The following is a 17,029-nucleotide window of genomic DNA, read 5'->3' as shown; positions in this document are numbered from 1 at the left end:
TTTTACATATGAGTAAAAACCTTAAGTGATAAACTGGTTCAGTTTCACAAAGTTTTATTTTCCTGTTTTGGGGATTAACGATCAACTAAGGCAGGCCAAACAAGGAGTCACAGCTATATCCTGACTAACTATAAATTATCTGCAAAAGTTCATGAAATGTTTTTCCTCAAATTCATGTCTCCACTCTAACTGAGATTTATTTTACTCATCTAAGAAGAAAGCTTGTCACACAGATTGACTAATTACCAGCATCTGGGATATCTGAGATGGGATTATTGCTTCTGTTATGCATCCCAACTTAAAATTTAATGCTCTGTGTGTAAATGTGGTCACTGAGAGAAGAGAGGCAAAGCACTAATTCAATTATTACAGTATTAAAATGAAATAAGAAATTTTAAAGATGCTTAAAAAATAGTGACAGTGTTTCATTGCCTTCTTCAGTTCAAAAACTCTTCAGATGTTTATTATCTTCTCAGAGAAGATGCTTATCTATATTTTATGGTCAGCAGTTCACAGAGGAGTAAATAGGTTGGGTGTAGAAGAAAATAAAAAAGGTGTTTCTACTTACTGTTAGGTGATACTGCCTCCATATTTCTGGGCAAGCCTGGAAAATAAAAATATTGATCAGCTAGGAGCATGAAACAAGGTGCTTTACAGCCTGTTGGTTTTGGCATAACACAGTATCCACTGGTGTCGGTCACAGGAAAATAAGAAGCTTAACTGAAAGGGTCTGCATTTCAGCTTCAAAAACCCGGCTAGACAGTTTAATTGAATTTTACACTGGTTTAACACACTCCCTGCCATTGTCAGAAAGCCAGTAACAGTTTTCCCTCTGCCCTTTTTCTCCGAGGGGCAGAAGTTTGGGAGAGCAGCGTGTTCGTGGCTGTGGGAAGCATTAACGCCGCAAAACAAACAGGGGCGCATGGAAATTCTACATTTTATGGCATTTTAAATTTAAATAATGCTCTACAAATTAAATCACAAGGTGCCTTCCTTTAACTTAGGAACAGAAATATTTTATCTTTTTTGTACGTATCTCCTTCCTAATCAAAATATAATTGTTACATGTAATAATCCTCAGCAGCCTCATGTCAGATGAATTGTAAACAAGAACCATAACAGATTGCTTTAATGTTGCTATTTTTACAATGACTTGCTTGCTTTTTTTTTTTTTAATTTTAGTTTTTTTTTTATTGCCAGACTTTCATACCAAGTCCTAAGTGCAGCCCTTTGAAATAGAAAATAAATTCAGAGCAGGTTTTTGAGTCTCAGAAGTGACACAATTGACCTGAGGGACGCATGAAAGATGGTAAGAGGAAAGCGTGGATCTTTAAAACAAAACCTGAACATGCTGGTGCTCACTGAGGCTCAGATCACCCTCTCAGGAGCTCCTAATGCTTTTACAAAATGTACAATATTTCCGACAGCCCCTGAGCCACAGACAGACATGGAAATTGTGGCACATTTTGTCATTTTGGTGCACAGCTACTGCAGCAGAGGGCTTTCACTTCTCTTTAGAACATTCACCCTCTTATTGCAGCAGCTCCGCACTCATTCGAACAATTAGCAACTTGGTTTGCCAGCCTTCATTTTAAGTACTTTAAAAAGAAATATGGTATTCCATGGCTTTTCCATAATATGCTGCAGCTGCAATTTCAAACATTGCAGCCTCATGACTACTTGTAAATGAGTACTATTAGCATTTCTTTAGATTTCGAATAAATTTTTCACTAATGCCCAAATTCTTTTATTTTCATGGAGCATTTTAATTAAAAAAAAAAAAACCCACACCACAAACAGTATCTCTCAAAATAAAATCCAAGTTTTTGCCAGTCACCCTGTGGCACATACAGTATGTTTTTCCCAGATGTGATGGAAATTATATTATTTATTATTCATTCTGCCAGTAACATAATTGTCTGTAGAAAAATCTACAATCTGCTCTGTGTAACGGTTTAACATTTCTCCTCTTACTCATATACTGTGTGCAAATATTTGTTTTATATTAATATTTCTATAAAGGAAATGTGTGAAGGACATCACATTCCTCACCGAGGATCTGACAGTTTGAACACACTCGAGCTGTCTTTGAGCACAAACAAAAGGATTTGCCTCCTTCCCTAACTTAGCCAGGGTTCAGAGAGGCAACATACAAACACTCTGCAGCCTGTAAAAATATTGTAGCAGAGCCCTGAGCATCTCCCTGAGCCCTGAGGAGGTTTCAGCTGCGCAGGACAGCTGTGCTGGTCCGGCTCAGGGGTAGCAGGCAGTTATTTATACATTAGTTATGGATAGTTTTCGATTACCACACTGTGCCCAGGCTAATATGGTCGAACAATTGCAATCAGTGAGTTGTCCTATACTGGCAAAATGCCACTCTGTGGTATGACCTTTACTCACACGACTGCTGTTTGATAGTAATAATAATCATCATCATCATCATCAAAATAATTTTTGAATAATTGTTTGGTTGGGTGTTTTTTCTGCTCTGGACACAAAGACATCACTCTGAGCAAAGATCCGTAGCTCTGAGTGAGAACCACAGCTGGCAGAGCTCTTGTGAAAACCTGGGAGAGGCACAGCCCCAGACCCTTCGTGGTGTTTTATCCTCAGGGAGGTTTTCAGGGTTAGTGAAAATCAGAAGGTAAGCACAAAGGTGGGAAGGCTAAGCATATTTCTTCATTTGGGTGGTGACTCGGGGTGACACTGCTCAGCATTATGAAGTGGGGTACAACAGCTGAGGAGGGGTGAATTTTAAACAACAGCTTTTTAGAGATGATGCTTTTAACCAGAGTATCAGCACTTTGCATCAGCTCAGGGCTGTTGTCTGCATCTTATATTGTGGAATGACAAATGCTATGATTAACAATTGCTACAAATAGTGGCTCGTCAAATGAAGCAGAGAGGTTTGCTATGGAAGAGAGCATAGCCAGACACACGCTGCCAAACCCACGCTTCTCCTTATTTATTTAAAAGAACTTAACCATGAACGGCCCTCGTTGAAAGGAACACCCTTGTGGTACCCAGCCACTATGGCAGCGTGATGAACTGCATTAAAATAAAATCGCCTTTATTTGCTGCCCCAGCGGTCCGACCTTACGTGCATTCAGATGTACCAGCACAAAAGGTGCCTGCCCCGGCAGGTGGGCTGGGTTTGGGGCAATCCCGCACCTGCCAGCACCTCGGGCCATTGTCCCCGAGCCCCCCGGGACCACGTCCAGCCCCGGCCACCTCCGGCCACCCCTGGCCGGGCCATCGCCCCCGCCTGGCGCCGGCCAAGGGCAGAGCCCGCGCTGCGTGCTGCACGTTCTGACCCGTATTGAATTTTATCAGGTGCTAATTATTGTTTTACCAGAACAACGGCTTAATGCATCTGTTGTTTAATTCCCACTTCCCTATTCTCCGATGTGAACATCAAAGAAAATAAAACACTCAATCTCCAACAGCCCCTGACAGCAGACCGGGACTCGAGAGCTCAATAGACGAGGCCCTTGCCACCAGTTCTCATATTTCCACAACAATGAGCAAACACAAAACCGGCACTAAGCGGCCTTTGCCGCTTTCCGCTCGCTCGGCCGGGCGTCTGCCGAGCGGGCCGGGCGAGGGGCGAGGGGCGAGGGGCGAGTGTTAGCCCCGCTGGCGGCGAGCGCGGCCAGCCCAGCCCAGCCCGGCCCCATCCCCATCCCCATCCCCATCCCCATCCCCATCCCCATCCCCATCCCCATCCCCATCCCCATCCCCATCCCAGCCCAGCCCAGCCCAGCCCCATCCCCAGCCCAGCCCAGCCCAGCCCAGCCCAGCCCCATCCCCATCTCCAGCCCATCCCCAGCCCAGCCCAGCCCAGCCCCATCCCCATCCCCAGCCCAGCCCCAGCCCAGCCCGGCCCGGCCCAGCCCAGCCCAGCCCGGCCCGGCCCAGCCCAGCCCAACCCAGCCCCATCCCCAGCCCAGCCCAGCCCAGCCCAGCCCGGCCCGGCCCAGCCCGGCCCAGCCCAGCTCAGCCCCAGCCCAGCCCAGCCCCAGCCCAGCCCCAGCCCAGTCCAGCCCCAGCCCCAGCCCAGCCCATCCCCATCCCCATCCCCATCCCCATCCCCATCCCCATCCCCATCCCCATCCCCATCCCCATCCCCAGCCCAGCCCAGCCCCAGCCCCAGCCCAGCCCAGCCCATCCTCAGCCCAGTCCAGCCCCATCCTCAGCCCCAGCCCAGCCCAGCCCAGTCCAAACCCAGCCCCAGCCCAGCCCAGCCCAGCCCAGCCCAGCCCAGCCCAGCCCAGCCCAGCCCAGCCCCATCCCCAGCCCAGTCCAGCCCAGCCCCATCCCCAGCCCAGCCCAGCCCAGCCCGGCCCCACTGTACTCGGCACGGATCGCCCAAATGCACGCGCTGACAGGAGACCGGGACGGGCCCGCGGCTCCCCGGGAGAAAATGTAGCTGTGATGAGTGACAGGGCTTTCAGGAAATATGTTCACAATCACAGACAGTGAAGGCCATGACCTAGATCGTTTAAGAGCTTGTCTTGTCAAATTATCAAAAGCTTCTTCGTCTCTGAATAAAGAGTGACATAAGTGAGTGTCAGAAAGCTGCAGGCTGACAAGCCAAGCATACAATAACAGCATGCACGTCACATACTTGCCGAACACCGCCACGGCTAGCGGCAAATCTTAATGAGAGCGCGGCTGGCCCAGGAGACTTGGGTCCCTGCTGGCACAGCTACTCATCTCGCAAAAATCCTTCAGCTCCGAGTCAGTTATGGTCTGACACGACGACTACAATTACTAAACACAACTTTTTAACAGAATCCTCTGGTGCTTTGTCAAAGAGGCAGCGGCTGCTTGGAGCTGCCCCGCTGCAAGCCGCCACAATAAAACAAAAGATTTGCCAAAACACACACTTTTCATCACCTCCGCATGGGAACTGCCGCGGAAAACACACAATGCTTCCCTTCAAAACCACTCCTGCACCAGCAGATGTCGAGACCTCTCCCCACGCTGCCGGCGCAGACAGCGCGGTGCCGGGCGGACAAAGCTGGCACTGCTGGTGTCACCCTGGTGGGGACAGCCAGCGGTGTGCAGGCTGGGCAGGGACACCGAGGGACAGCCAGAGGTGTGCAGGCTGGGCAGGGACACCGAGGGACAGCCAGCACTGTGCAGGCTGGGCAGGGACACCGAGGGACAGCCAGAGGTGTGCAGGGTGGGCAGGGACACCCAGGGACGGCCAGAGGTGTGCAGGGTGGGCAGGGACACCGAGGTACAGCCAGAGGTGTGCAGGGTGGGCAGGGACACTGAGGGACAGCCAGCACTGTGCAGGCTGGGCAGGGACACCGAGCAGCCCGGGACAAAGAGCAAACGTGGCACTCTGTGCCCAGCAGAAGCGGGGCACGTGGAGCAGCTGCTCCTGTGGAACAGTCCCACACCTCCAGCCCATCCCAGCCCACAGCAGTGTGCCACAAACAGGGGCAGCAGGAACTGCCCTGGAGAGAAGAGGCCACTGGTGGTTTGCATGCCCAGGAAGTTGTCAGAACATGCAGAGAAGATGCCACTGCAAGCACCCAGTTGGTTCTTGGGCAGGAGTGCTGGCAACAAGGGCATTTGGGCATTTGGGGGGGCATCAGACACAGCACGGCTATAGGGCACTGAGCACTGGGCACTGCTGCCTGCCAGCTCCTGGGACAGCCCGTCCAGCCCACCGTGCAGCTGCATGCTGGTTCTCCAGGTGTACGGGAGACATGGCCACCTCTGCCTGCTCCCTGCCACATCCCCTCTCCATGGAGTCCTCCTCCCACCCCTGCTGCTGGCAGCTGAGGCTGCACCCCACCACAAGGCTCGTGACACCCTCCCAAGGGCCACTGAATCAGCCAGAAGCAGCTGCTGTGGTGACCCTCCCAAGGGAACCAGGCCAGGCCAGGCTGCTTCCAGGACACCTCCAGCTGAGAGGACACTGTGTGCTCTCAGCACTGTCTCAGGAGAAGAGCTCTAGCAGATCATAAATGTATGCCCATAAAATGTTTTAAGTAACTTTGAATGTTTCCTAACCAAAGTCGGGGAAGCACCTTGAAATGCCTCACATTCACTTCTGGATCAAAGTGGGAAGTTGGTCTGAGAGACTGTGCACAAGAGCGTGTTCTGCACCCTTTGAGTTACAGTAAAAGGGAGCAAACTTGCTGAGAAAGACAAATTACAACTTCCTTTGACCATCCAAAGCATTTCATGAAATGTGTTTGATAACAACAAGATGGGGATTTCCCTTTTTTACAAGGAGATGCATGAGAAAGACAAGGAGTGATAGCTACAAGTTACTCAGGGGAGATGTCAGGTGACACAGGAGAAAACTTTTCATGATGAGAACAATTATTTCTTGAGAAAAGTGGTAGTTTCCCCAGAACTGGACATTCTTAGGATTTGGCTGGGCTGCCTTGAGTAGACTTTTGCCAAGAAACGTTTGGGATGATGATCAGGTGATCCATCAAGCCCCTTTCAACCTTGTGTTGTAGGGTTCTGATTTCTCTTCCTCACTGCTCCCATTCCCTCTGGAAGCAGGGCAGATCTGCACCCCTCAGTAAGGAGCCTCCAGGTCTGCTGCTGACCACACACAGTCACCTTGGCCTGTCCCTTCCCAACCTGGCTTCTACTGCCTTTGTCAGGTGTACTGGGAGGAATGATGAACAGCTGATCCCTCGACTGATTCTGAAGCTCTTTACAGACCCTCTCTCTGTCACCTCCCTTCAGGAGTTGTGGCCATGCTGAGGGATACAGAATACAGGGACCAAAGCTGTGCCCAGGTGCTCCTGTTTTCCTGATTATTCCAAATTCCTAACATTCCACAGCTTTTATTTTATTTTATTTTATTTTATTTTATTTTATTTTATTTTATTTTATTTTATTTTATTTTATTTTATTTTTTTTTTTTTTTTTTTTTTTTTTTTTTTTTTATTTTATTTCATTTTATTTCATTTTTAATTATTTTTTTACAGCTTGTGAAGACTAAACTGTTTTTTTGTAGAATCATATCTCATAACTAGTATCTGAGCCCAGAACAGTAATATGCAGAACCTATTATTTTATATGCCAAGATGGGATTATTTAATTTTACATTTATTGTCACCCAATTTCAATTGGCATTTTATTGTGTTCTCCCTCTGATTCTTACAGTTCTCGGGCAGTTCTGCACAGCTGGCTCACAGCACTGGCTCTGTAAGTAATTCAGTCTTCTCAGCAAATCTTGTTGCCCCATTGTTCACCCTTTTCCATGTCACACTAGCATATCCCACCTTTATCCTCTTACTCCATGCCTGTTTAGTTTGCTTGAAAGCTTTCGGTCAGGAACTTTGTAAAACGCCTTTTGGAATTTGTAGACTATGTCAACTGGATCGTGTTTACACACATGCTTGTCAACCTGCTCCTTTGAGGAACTGCAGAGATCCCTGAGAACGGGGATTTCCTCTACAAAGGCAGCCTTGGCCCAGCCCATGTATATGATTTTTCACACCCGTCCCAGTGCCGTGGCTCCTGCCCCGGGGGTGCACACGTGCAGTGGGGCCCAGCTCCCCTGGCACATCACCTGCACCCTGCCCTTGGCTGGAGCTCAGTTACCAGCCCTGCACAGGCACGGGGTGGCTGCTGCCATCACTGCCTGGGCCCTGTCACCCTCACGCTCCTCTGCAGCTTTTGGGCAGTCATTACCCAGTTTTGGTAACAGGCCAGCACTTACAGATTCATAGCAACCCTCACATTATTTTCCATTGGACAACTTCTCTGGTGCTCCCCTGCACAAAGTAAGATTTCAGCATGGGAGCATCCCTGGATTCTTCTGCTGTGAACATCCCAGATGCAAAAAAATACCTTTAGGCCACCAGCAGCAACCTTGTCCTGCCCAAGTGTTCCTTTGTGACTTGATCACCTGCTGGTTTCACAGGCTTTCTGCTCTGATCTCAGGAAAGATTTACTGCAGGTCTGGATTCCTTTGCCTTTCTTTGCCATGCCATCTCTCTCTGTGAGGACTGGGCAGGTGAGCTCCTGCTCTGATGCCCCAGTATTCACACAGGTGAAGGACACCCCGCCTCACACCTCCCATGCAGGAGTGCAAAGAACTGCCCCAAGAGTCAAAGAAAAACCTTTCTGATTTAAGGTGGACGTAAATGAGCAGAAAAAATACATGCTGTGTTGTTCCTGCATGGCTCAAGTAGGATTTAAATGCTTGTATGACAGAGCACTCCTGATTCTTTAAAGAAAGATTAAAGATTCTTCATGATTCTTTAAAGAAAAGAATACGGACTTATGAGAACTGGTGTCATAAAATGTGTAAAAGAAAAAAGATGGCAAAGAAAGGATGCTTCATTACAGATTGCAATTTTGTCCCACTGCCCAACAGAACGAGGGTGCAGAAATGTACAATTCACATTCTTTAAAGGTATTGTGGGCACATTAGCTATAAGCAAAAGTACATCTGGAAGACATTTACATATCATAAGAAATTGCAACTCCAAAATATGCTGGTTGTCCTCTGAACATCTCATGTACCACTGTGGCATGCTCTTTGACCAAACAGAAGAAGTAAAGGCAGGAAGGAGACACTTTGAAAGAGACTCAAATATTTCTGAGTTTCAAAAAATCCAGTGTTTACAGAATCCCACAGGTGTATTTGGAAAACAAACATATAGGCCATATTTATAGATAGAAACTGAAGTGTGAATGTATGTCAAAATTATCCCAGCTTGCCTTTTATCCTTTTTTGTGCTTAATTCAAGAGAAAAAATATCATAAACACTTGACTGCTACAACTAGGATTGAATTTTGGTGACATAAAACCATAATAATAAAACACAAGATGAAAGAAAGAGACAACTACCTTCGTTCTGCCTTTACTTTTGTTCTATGCTTTACTTTAGTAGATCTTGTCAAACCCAAAGCCTTCAAACTACTTCTAACAGCATTTTCACTGATTAATATTTAATCATAGTGAAAAAAACAGAGATGTAGAATTCCTGATGCTTCAGGATTACTCTTTACTTTTTCCTGGTACATTTACAGATACTGTGTCTCCTGATTTCAACCTTTCACGGCCGAGCAAAAAGGACATTTTTGTCCACCCCTGCTAGACTGAACCAAACTAAAGACAGAGCTTTGGTTTGTTTCCTTAGAACCACTCTCCATGAAATCTCTGACAGTGCAAAGTGCTGCCTAACACAACACTGGCACACAGTCAGGCAGCGGGCAGCAGGTGCAGTGACAGGGATGTGCAGCCCAGTGCCCACCTCTGCCAGCCCCGGCCAGCTGTGTGCGGGCCATACTCACATCAGCAAAGTGGCCCCTCATGTCGCAGCGGTGGCAGTGCTTGTTCCAGTAGGCTCTCTCCAGGCACTCCCTGAAGCAGTGCCCGGGCAGGCAGCAGTTCAGGCAGAAACGTGCCGGGCAGCTGTGCTGCAGGTGGTCCCTCCCTGCACACAGGCAGCAGGGGGGAACTTTCTGTGGAGAAACAAGCGCAGCGTCCCGGTCAGAGCAGCGCTGCGGATCCCTCCAGCAATGCTGCCCCGACTCGGTGCGTGGGGGCGGCTGGGCGGGCACTCAGCTGCCACCTGGACACACAGTTCAGCACTTGGACTGACAGACAGACACACAGACAACTATTCTGAGGCCAAACTGTATGTCTGCAAAGCTGCTGGGTGTATTTCTGCCTGAGGATCCTGTGGGATGTGCTCATTCTGAGCTCTCGTGGGTAACAGCCCCGCAGACTGAGGGTTTTACAGACCCATTGTTGGGAGCTGGTAAATCCAGGCTGTCGTGCCGTGGCTCCCACTTGACTGGCTGACTTCTAAACTTCAAGCCACAGAACAAGTTTTTGGAACATTTGGCATCTATCTGAGCTCCTTAAAGTTAGCTCCAGTTTTATCCTGTCCACGGTTTTTAACAGTGTTCATATCATGACTCATTGTAATTTCTGCTTTCACTCATTTACTAAGGCTGTATTTCTGATTCCATGGATTCTCTTGTTGAAAGTACAATTGAAAAATATTTTACACTTACTGACTGTTTTACCATATGAAAAAAAAAAAAGAAAAAAGAAAGTTCTGTATGGCATTTGATTTTTTCTTTTTTTTTTTGCTCTGTTTACAGACACATAGTTTACTGGAAGCTGTTCCTGCCCATGGCAGGGGGATGGAACAAGTTAATCTTTAAGATCTCTTCCAACACAAACCATTCAATATGATTCTACATGATATCTACATTATTCTTCTACAAAAACAATAAAAGCAATGACATCACCAAACAGAGGGGATAATTTTATAAAGTAAACTGACCTTGTGCAAGCTATCCTGCAGCTCAGAGCACTGCCTCAAAGGAAGCGCAAACCACTGAGACAATGCTTCCAACAGCAAGCACTAAGGTACATTAGGAAAAGAGCAGAATGCTCAGTGATGTAAGCGCTGCAGTTACCTTTGGAGTGGGGCAGTTCTTGGACAGGTGTCCTGGCCTGTGGCAGTTCCTGCAGGTGACATTCTTGGCAGCTGAGTAGTACCGCGCGCTGCCGTGCCTGGCGTAGTTGGAGATCTGTGCCTGGTGCAACAGAAATGCAGTTACCACTCCAGACTCTGCTCTGGGAGCTGGGAATTACAAAGGTCACTGCTGGCAGTGATCCAGCAGAAATCTAATGTTTCACTCAGTTTACACACACAGGTTTGGAATGGGTAATTCTGTTACAGAGAAACCTGCATTGTCTGGAAGAAAAGTTCTTGTTTGAACTTCCGTTTCAGGACATTCTGTTTTGGTATTTAAAACACCAGTTGTGGAGCTTTCCCTCAATTAGACAAGATACTTTTACTCACTGTGCTACGTCAGGACAAAATGCAATTTTCTCCAGAACACAAATATAATGAACATCAATTGCAAATGCAAGTTACATATTGCCTTGCACACATTAAGCCAAACTGCTTGGACAAAGTACAATGCTATACAAGTCTGGATGAAATCTGCAATTTGCAATTGTAAAGAAAGACTTAAAAAGGGAAAAGGGGAGAAAAAAAAAAAAAAAAAGGGAAGCTGGAAACAACTGTCTCTCTCTCAGTGACCTCACACAGACTTTCTGTGTAGGCAGCCAGAATTGAAAACCCTATCTACAACTATCATTGCCTTATAAAAATCACAAGTGAAAAAAAAAAAAAAAAAGTGAAATTTCAGAGGAATGAACAGGAGAGGTATAAAAACATTATTTCTTCTCAGGGAAAGAATTTGTTAATGTGCCTTGATTGTAGGAACTGTACTGGGCGTTGTAAAGAGAAAGGGAAGGAGCTGGACACAGCAGCTGAAGCTCAGCCCGGGGAACTCCGGGCTCAGTGTCCCTGCTCTCCACACTCTGCCTGGCAAGGGCCAGCTGCCTGCACCACCTGGGGCTCACAGATACAGGCAGGAAGAGCTGGAGTCCCTCTGCCCAGACTGTGGGAGCTCTCCAGCTCTGGCCATCCCTGCCTCTGTGCCAACCCCAGCTCAAGAACTCCTTCCCCTGTGGGAGGACACTGATAATCGTCCCACAGGAACACCACAGAGGGGCTTTTCAACCCCATTTATTTTATTCTACTTGTTAATAAGCAACACAAAGAAGATTCATAAAAAGATTTAGTTGTCCGTATTTACCTCTAAGTCTTTATGAGAGATGGACCAGTCCACATCAATTTTTCCTGGAAAACAAAATGATAATTATTTATATTTAATTTACATGAATATTTTTCTGTAATATATTCAACATGATGATTTTTGCAGTTATTGAAACTGCTGACAGATTGTGATGTACTAAAGCAGTGAAACTAATTCCATCTTTGGTAAAGGAAGCTACTGACCCACCGGGCACCAAATCTGTCACTCGAGTACCAGCACAAGTGCAACTAAGGAGGAGTTTTTCTGACACCACACGCTTGTCCTGAGCCCTGGGGTTTAAATTGAGGTGGGGATTTAACTCTTCCAGAGGCATGGGCTCCGAGGGTCCTGACTGCAGCCACTGGAGCTGTCCCTGCTGCCTTGGTGGGGATGGCCAGCCCCAGCCCAGGCGTGGGAGCACAGATACTGCACAGCAGACACTTCTCCTCCTGCTGAATTCACCAAGTCTGTGTCTACAGCCCTGCATCCTGGCGTGCCAACACGACTGAGCATCACCTCAGACACCAGACTGTAAGCTGAGCAAATCTCTTTCCAAACAGGGTTTGGTAATGTGCAATAAATCAGCAGGACACACTGAATTATCGACTGTCACGCCACAGCCTCCTCACATGCAGCCTTTGGGCTGGCAGGAGTCAAAGACACAAACCAAGAAGGAAATGAAAGGGCAATAAGCTAAAGGGATGGGGATGCAGCCCGAGCTGTTAAAAATTCTGCATGTGAATGCAGCTCAGTGCTCTGGCTGCACACACAGCTGTGCTCCCACAGCTGCTCCTCACACTGCAGGGAGACCCACCTCAGCACAGGTGCTCACCTTACCTGCACCTTACAGCAAGTGTTACAGCCTGTGTGCAAATTAATCCTGCAAACTCCTAAATGCAAACTGTCCCACCCTGATCCTGCACCTGAGTCTGAGGCATCCGTGTTACCAACACAAATCACAACATCATCACGATTTACAGACAGCAAAAATTTCTCCAGTTGTGATTGTACTGTTCATTTCCATTAGAAGGTGGATGACTACAAATAAAATTGTATCATCTATAAGTTTATGCCTTTCTCTTAATTCACTGAAAAAGTCAGTAGTTTTGGCTGAAGCACATGATATCATATTGATGCAAGGTATGTCACTCAGGTGCTTTAGAGCACAACACCTGCTTACTGCTGCTCCTCATTAGGCACTCAGGGCTCACACCTGCTCTCACCTGAAGTATTTTTATTTTCCACACTTGTTCATGCCAACGACTGTCACTACTGACAGTGCACTATGTGTCCAGTTAGAGCAGGATGTGGGTGATGCTGAGTGACTGCAGCACAGCCTGCACTGTCCCCCAGCACTGGTGGCATCTCAGGAGCACGGGTGGGACAGTGACACACCAGAGCCCCGCAGCAGAGCAACCTGTGGGGACCCTCCAGGGAAAATACTGCCTTCTGAGGCAAAAGTAAGGAAACACTGTCATATTTGAGTGCATTATTTACAGCTTAAATGACTGTTAGGGAAATTAATTCATAAAGAAAAAGGTATTTGTAATTCAAAGCTCTGCCTTGGCAGTTAGCACGGCAAGTGCTGTGTTGCACAGAAATGCACATGCAGAATGGTCACAGATCAAAATTACCAGCGAATTAACTCCTGTTAATCACCAGGCATGTCCTTCCTGAGGGCAAACCAACCAAGTTTCTCTTCTTCACTGTCAAAATCCCCAGCTTCACAGGGGAAAACCATGATACAGTGATTCAAATACTCCTAATACAAGAAGCTAAAACCGCTCCACTCAGAAAATAAATATAAGACCTTTAATGCTGAATGAAATATTACAAGAAAATCTCCCCTTACTAAATCTTTGATGATCAAAAAGTTAATTGTAATTCAGAATAGATTGCATAAGGCTTTGCTTTCACACACAATAAATTCTTCAGAGTGAAACACCTAGGGAGTTTTGCCCCTGCAACCAAGGTGAAACCCTGCTGTAAGAGACACATAGAAAAATCTGCAACAATATTTCTGGCTGAACACAGCATTGTCTGGCTGTAGATCACGAAATGAATCACAAAACTCTTATCAGATTGACAGGTACTTTCCCTTCCTCCTGCTTTGGTTTGGTTATTTATTTGAATTCACGTGTCCCACGGCAGCCCTGTGGGGCTCCTGGCCCTCCCTGGCTCACCCTGGGGTCTCAGGGTCTCTGTGCCCCATCTCTGCAGCCCTCACCCTCCTCTGCCAGCTTGGTTTTGCTGATGGTGACACACCAAATATATATATATATATATATATATATATATATATATATATATAATTTTTCCTCATCTTCATTTGTTAAATGCTGTCTCCTCTATAAGATTGCATTAATTTCTACACTAAGTTTAATACTACGATTCAGATAAATTCCTCCATTATGATTACATTTATTTCTATACTAAAAAAATACAACAGACTTTATGTATAAACTTCTAGTATTTATATTTGCATTTATACTAACTTGTATTTATACTAACGAAAATGGTGTTGTCAAACTGCAGATCAGGGAAGAAGAGGATGTAGAATGTACACCATTTATATGAAAATGGAAGCCCTGCACAAGGTTCTTCCTTTATCAAGTACCACATTTTGGCTGTCCTCTGCCCCTGCACAATGGGATGAATGGCGAGCAACAGCTTTGCTTTTATTTAAAGAAAAATTTTGAAAGATCATTGAGATTCACATGTATCCTTCCATCACCATGAAAATGTAAATTTCTGAGCAGCGCTCGGGGTGAAGCCAGATTTAGGACCACTGTTCAATGTGCATTCAAACCTCCCCCCTTTCATCCCAGACAGGGAGAGGAGGGGAGGAGGGAGAAGGACCGGCAGTCAAAACCCGAAATTGCCCGGAGGAACAATCTGCTTCCACGGAACAAAACACTGACTGAGAACAAACAATACACGGTTCACAACATTTCCTTATCTGCCCTGCTGCTCCAGGGACCCCAGCAGCTGATCAGGCTGCCCTGGCCAGGCAGGGCTGCCACCCCCTCCCCAAAAAGCACACTCGGGTTTCACTGCCCCGGGCTGGGAGAACACAGATCCCCACACGAGCTCTGCCTGCCCTGCCAGGTTTGCCATCACCCTCCTCACCAACACAGGGGCTGCAGAGCACGGGCATCCCACCCTGAAATAGCACACTGCATTTCCCGAAACAAGAGAGCAAGTGGTCGTGTCCCCCTTCCTTCTAATTGGAAAACACATGATGAGATGTCTTTTATTTATTTTATTTTATGATCAGCCCAGTGAAACAGGACACTTCAAGCTGTGGCACAATGATACGTGGCCTGAAGGGCAAACACATTTCAAAGCTGGGTTTTAAAAATTGGATTTTTACTGGCAATTAATACAGCATATTACAGAATAGAGAATTCTAATTATATTCTACTGCAAGATCTCCATGGCAAGGACTGTTTCAGACATATCTCAGAACAATATTTACCATACCAGGACACAGCTTCTGCTGCTAGCGGAAGAGCATTTAAAAATTATAAGCCTTAAAACCCATTAAAAATCCCTAGATCTGCAAGAATTTTACATTGTGACATGTTACATGTGTCTCAAAATTCCTGACTGTGAGTGATCTGAAGTGATTCAACTCTTACAGTCGTGGAGATGCTGCAATGAGTCTCACATTTGCTGTGCCCCAGTAGCCCTGCTCACAAGAGAAAAAGGAATGGCAGCACGGCTGCAGGAACAGCCCTGGCTCCAGGCACAGGAATTTGGGTGCTGTGCCCCAGGACAGGCTGCACACCTTTCTCTTCTGACAGGTGTGTGTGTGCAGGGTCCTGCCTGTGGTCTGTGCATGTTCCTGTGCCCACCTGTGTGCTCACCTGTGTGCTCACCTGTGCCTGCTCACCTGTGTGCTCACCTGTGTGCTCACCTGTGCCTGCTGCACACCAGCCACGGTGCACAAGCAGCTGGTCCTGCCTGTGCTGGCAGGAACCCCCAGTCCAGCAGCAATTCTGGGTGCAGCAGGGACCCCCCTGCCATGGGCTGCAGCCCCCTCTGCCCACAGCAGCCCTGCTGTCCTGTCCTTAGACACTTGTGGGGATTTCCCAACTTCTCCCTGATAACAGAGAGATGATTTACTTAAAAACAAAGCAGCTGCTGTCCAATGGAATACCTGTCAATATCTCTTTAAGACAGCTTTAAAAGAGATCCTTAAGTCCCGCAGGGAAATCAGTCGATGGAATTGTTGACAGAAGATCCATTTGAGACATTTTCTCATGGCAAAAAAAGACTCTCTGCCTCTCCCTCCATACTAAAATTATGTATGTGCCAGTGGTGTGCACATGTTTTGGCAGCAGGGAAATCCCTGCAACGCTTTATTTTTAGCAACATTTATCAGCCATTTTTGAAAAGCATCACAAAATCCAACAAACAATCCTCAACCCATTCTGAAATTAATTAAAATGTAAGCAGTTGACTGAAGTAAGGGCAGAGCTGGCCAAAATCAAACCAGAGTTCAAACAGGAAAAGAAACTCACACAGGTCTGAGCAGCCCTGTAAAAGTGGGAAACCCCCCAGGAGCTGTAGAAGTCACTTTAAACCAACTTCAGCAGCTGTGAGCCATGGGTGAAGCAGCAGTGGCAGAGAGGAAAGGCTGGCAGCTGTGGGACTCAGCTCCAATCCCCAGCAGCGTGTCGGGGCTGGGGTGGCCACTGCAGGGACAGCACAGGTGAGCTCAGGGCACCTCACCAGGCAGAGATGATTTTTGGTGTTAAAGCAGACACTGACAAACACAGAAACCACCTCAGTGCTGGTGCATCCTGCTGCTCCGTGGGCACTCAGGTCCCTGATAACATATTTTGGCCCTGTACCCCATTTCTGTGCCAAACAGCCCCTCCACAGACCCATCCTGCACCCCCTCCACACACCTGCCCTGCTGAGTCTCCCTCAGCTTCATTTATTCCAGCAGCTCTGCGTGGGTAGAGCACCTCAGTACCAAGTGGGAATAAAAACGCGCAGTGAACAAAGCAAAAGACAATCCTGTAAATCATATTTTTGTGGAATCCGAAATGCAGGGACACATGCTAAACATGAACACGTAGGGTGCCCTTTCCATTATGTAAGCATGCATAATTTCCTGTCTGTTTTCTGTCTGTAACACTGCTTCCTTCAGCACTGGCCACTGCTGGCCATGTTAATTCACAGAACTCAGCGGCTCATGATTTTCAAAGCTTAGCGCAACATTTGCAGAACAAAGTAGGTTTTTCTCTCTTTTTGGTGGGTACAAGCATGGGGACCACAGGAACAGTTAAATTCATGGCATGGTTGGTCTACCACACAGTCGGGGGAATTCTTTAAATAGAGCCTGTCACTCTCTTTGCCCATCAATGGGATTTCCTTCTCAAACTGCTGATTCGTT

General features: G+C 47.0%; 1 protein-coding gene across 3 annotated transcripts in view; it reads right to left on the bottom strand.

The window, feature by feature from the left end:
- Positions 1 to 17,029, bottom strand: part of ZCCHC7 (zinc finger CCHC-type containing 7) — a 92,865-nt gene that overhangs the window by 22,231 nt on the left and 53,605 nt on the right. For all 3 annotated transcript variants that reach the window (XM_079332432.1, XM_079332430.1, XM_079332431.1), the window contains exons 3-6: positions 11,623 to 11,666; positions 10,429 to 10,548; positions 9,289 to 9,459; positions 569 to 604 (exon numbers count right to left, since the gene is read on the bottom strand). In XM_079332432.1, the coding sequence (XP_079188558.1) occupies positions 569 to 604; positions 9,289 to 9,459; positions 10,429 to 10,548; positions 11,623 to 11,666 (371 nt within the window). The remainder of the gene's footprint in view (positions 1 to 568; positions 605 to 9,288; positions 9,460 to 10,428; positions 10,549 to 11,622; positions 11,667 to 17,029) is intronic.

Source organism: Erithacus rubecula, assembly GCF_903797595.1.
Source record: "Erithacus rubecula genome assembly, contig: scaffold_301_arrow_ctg1, whole genome shotgun sequence".
In the NCBI taxonomy this organism is placed as follows: Eukaryota; Metazoa; Chordata; class Aves; order Passeriformes; family Muscicapidae; genus Erithacus; species Erithacus rubecula.
Note: the sequence above shows the minus strand (reverse complement) of the source record. Positions and strands in the feature narration are given on the sequence as shown.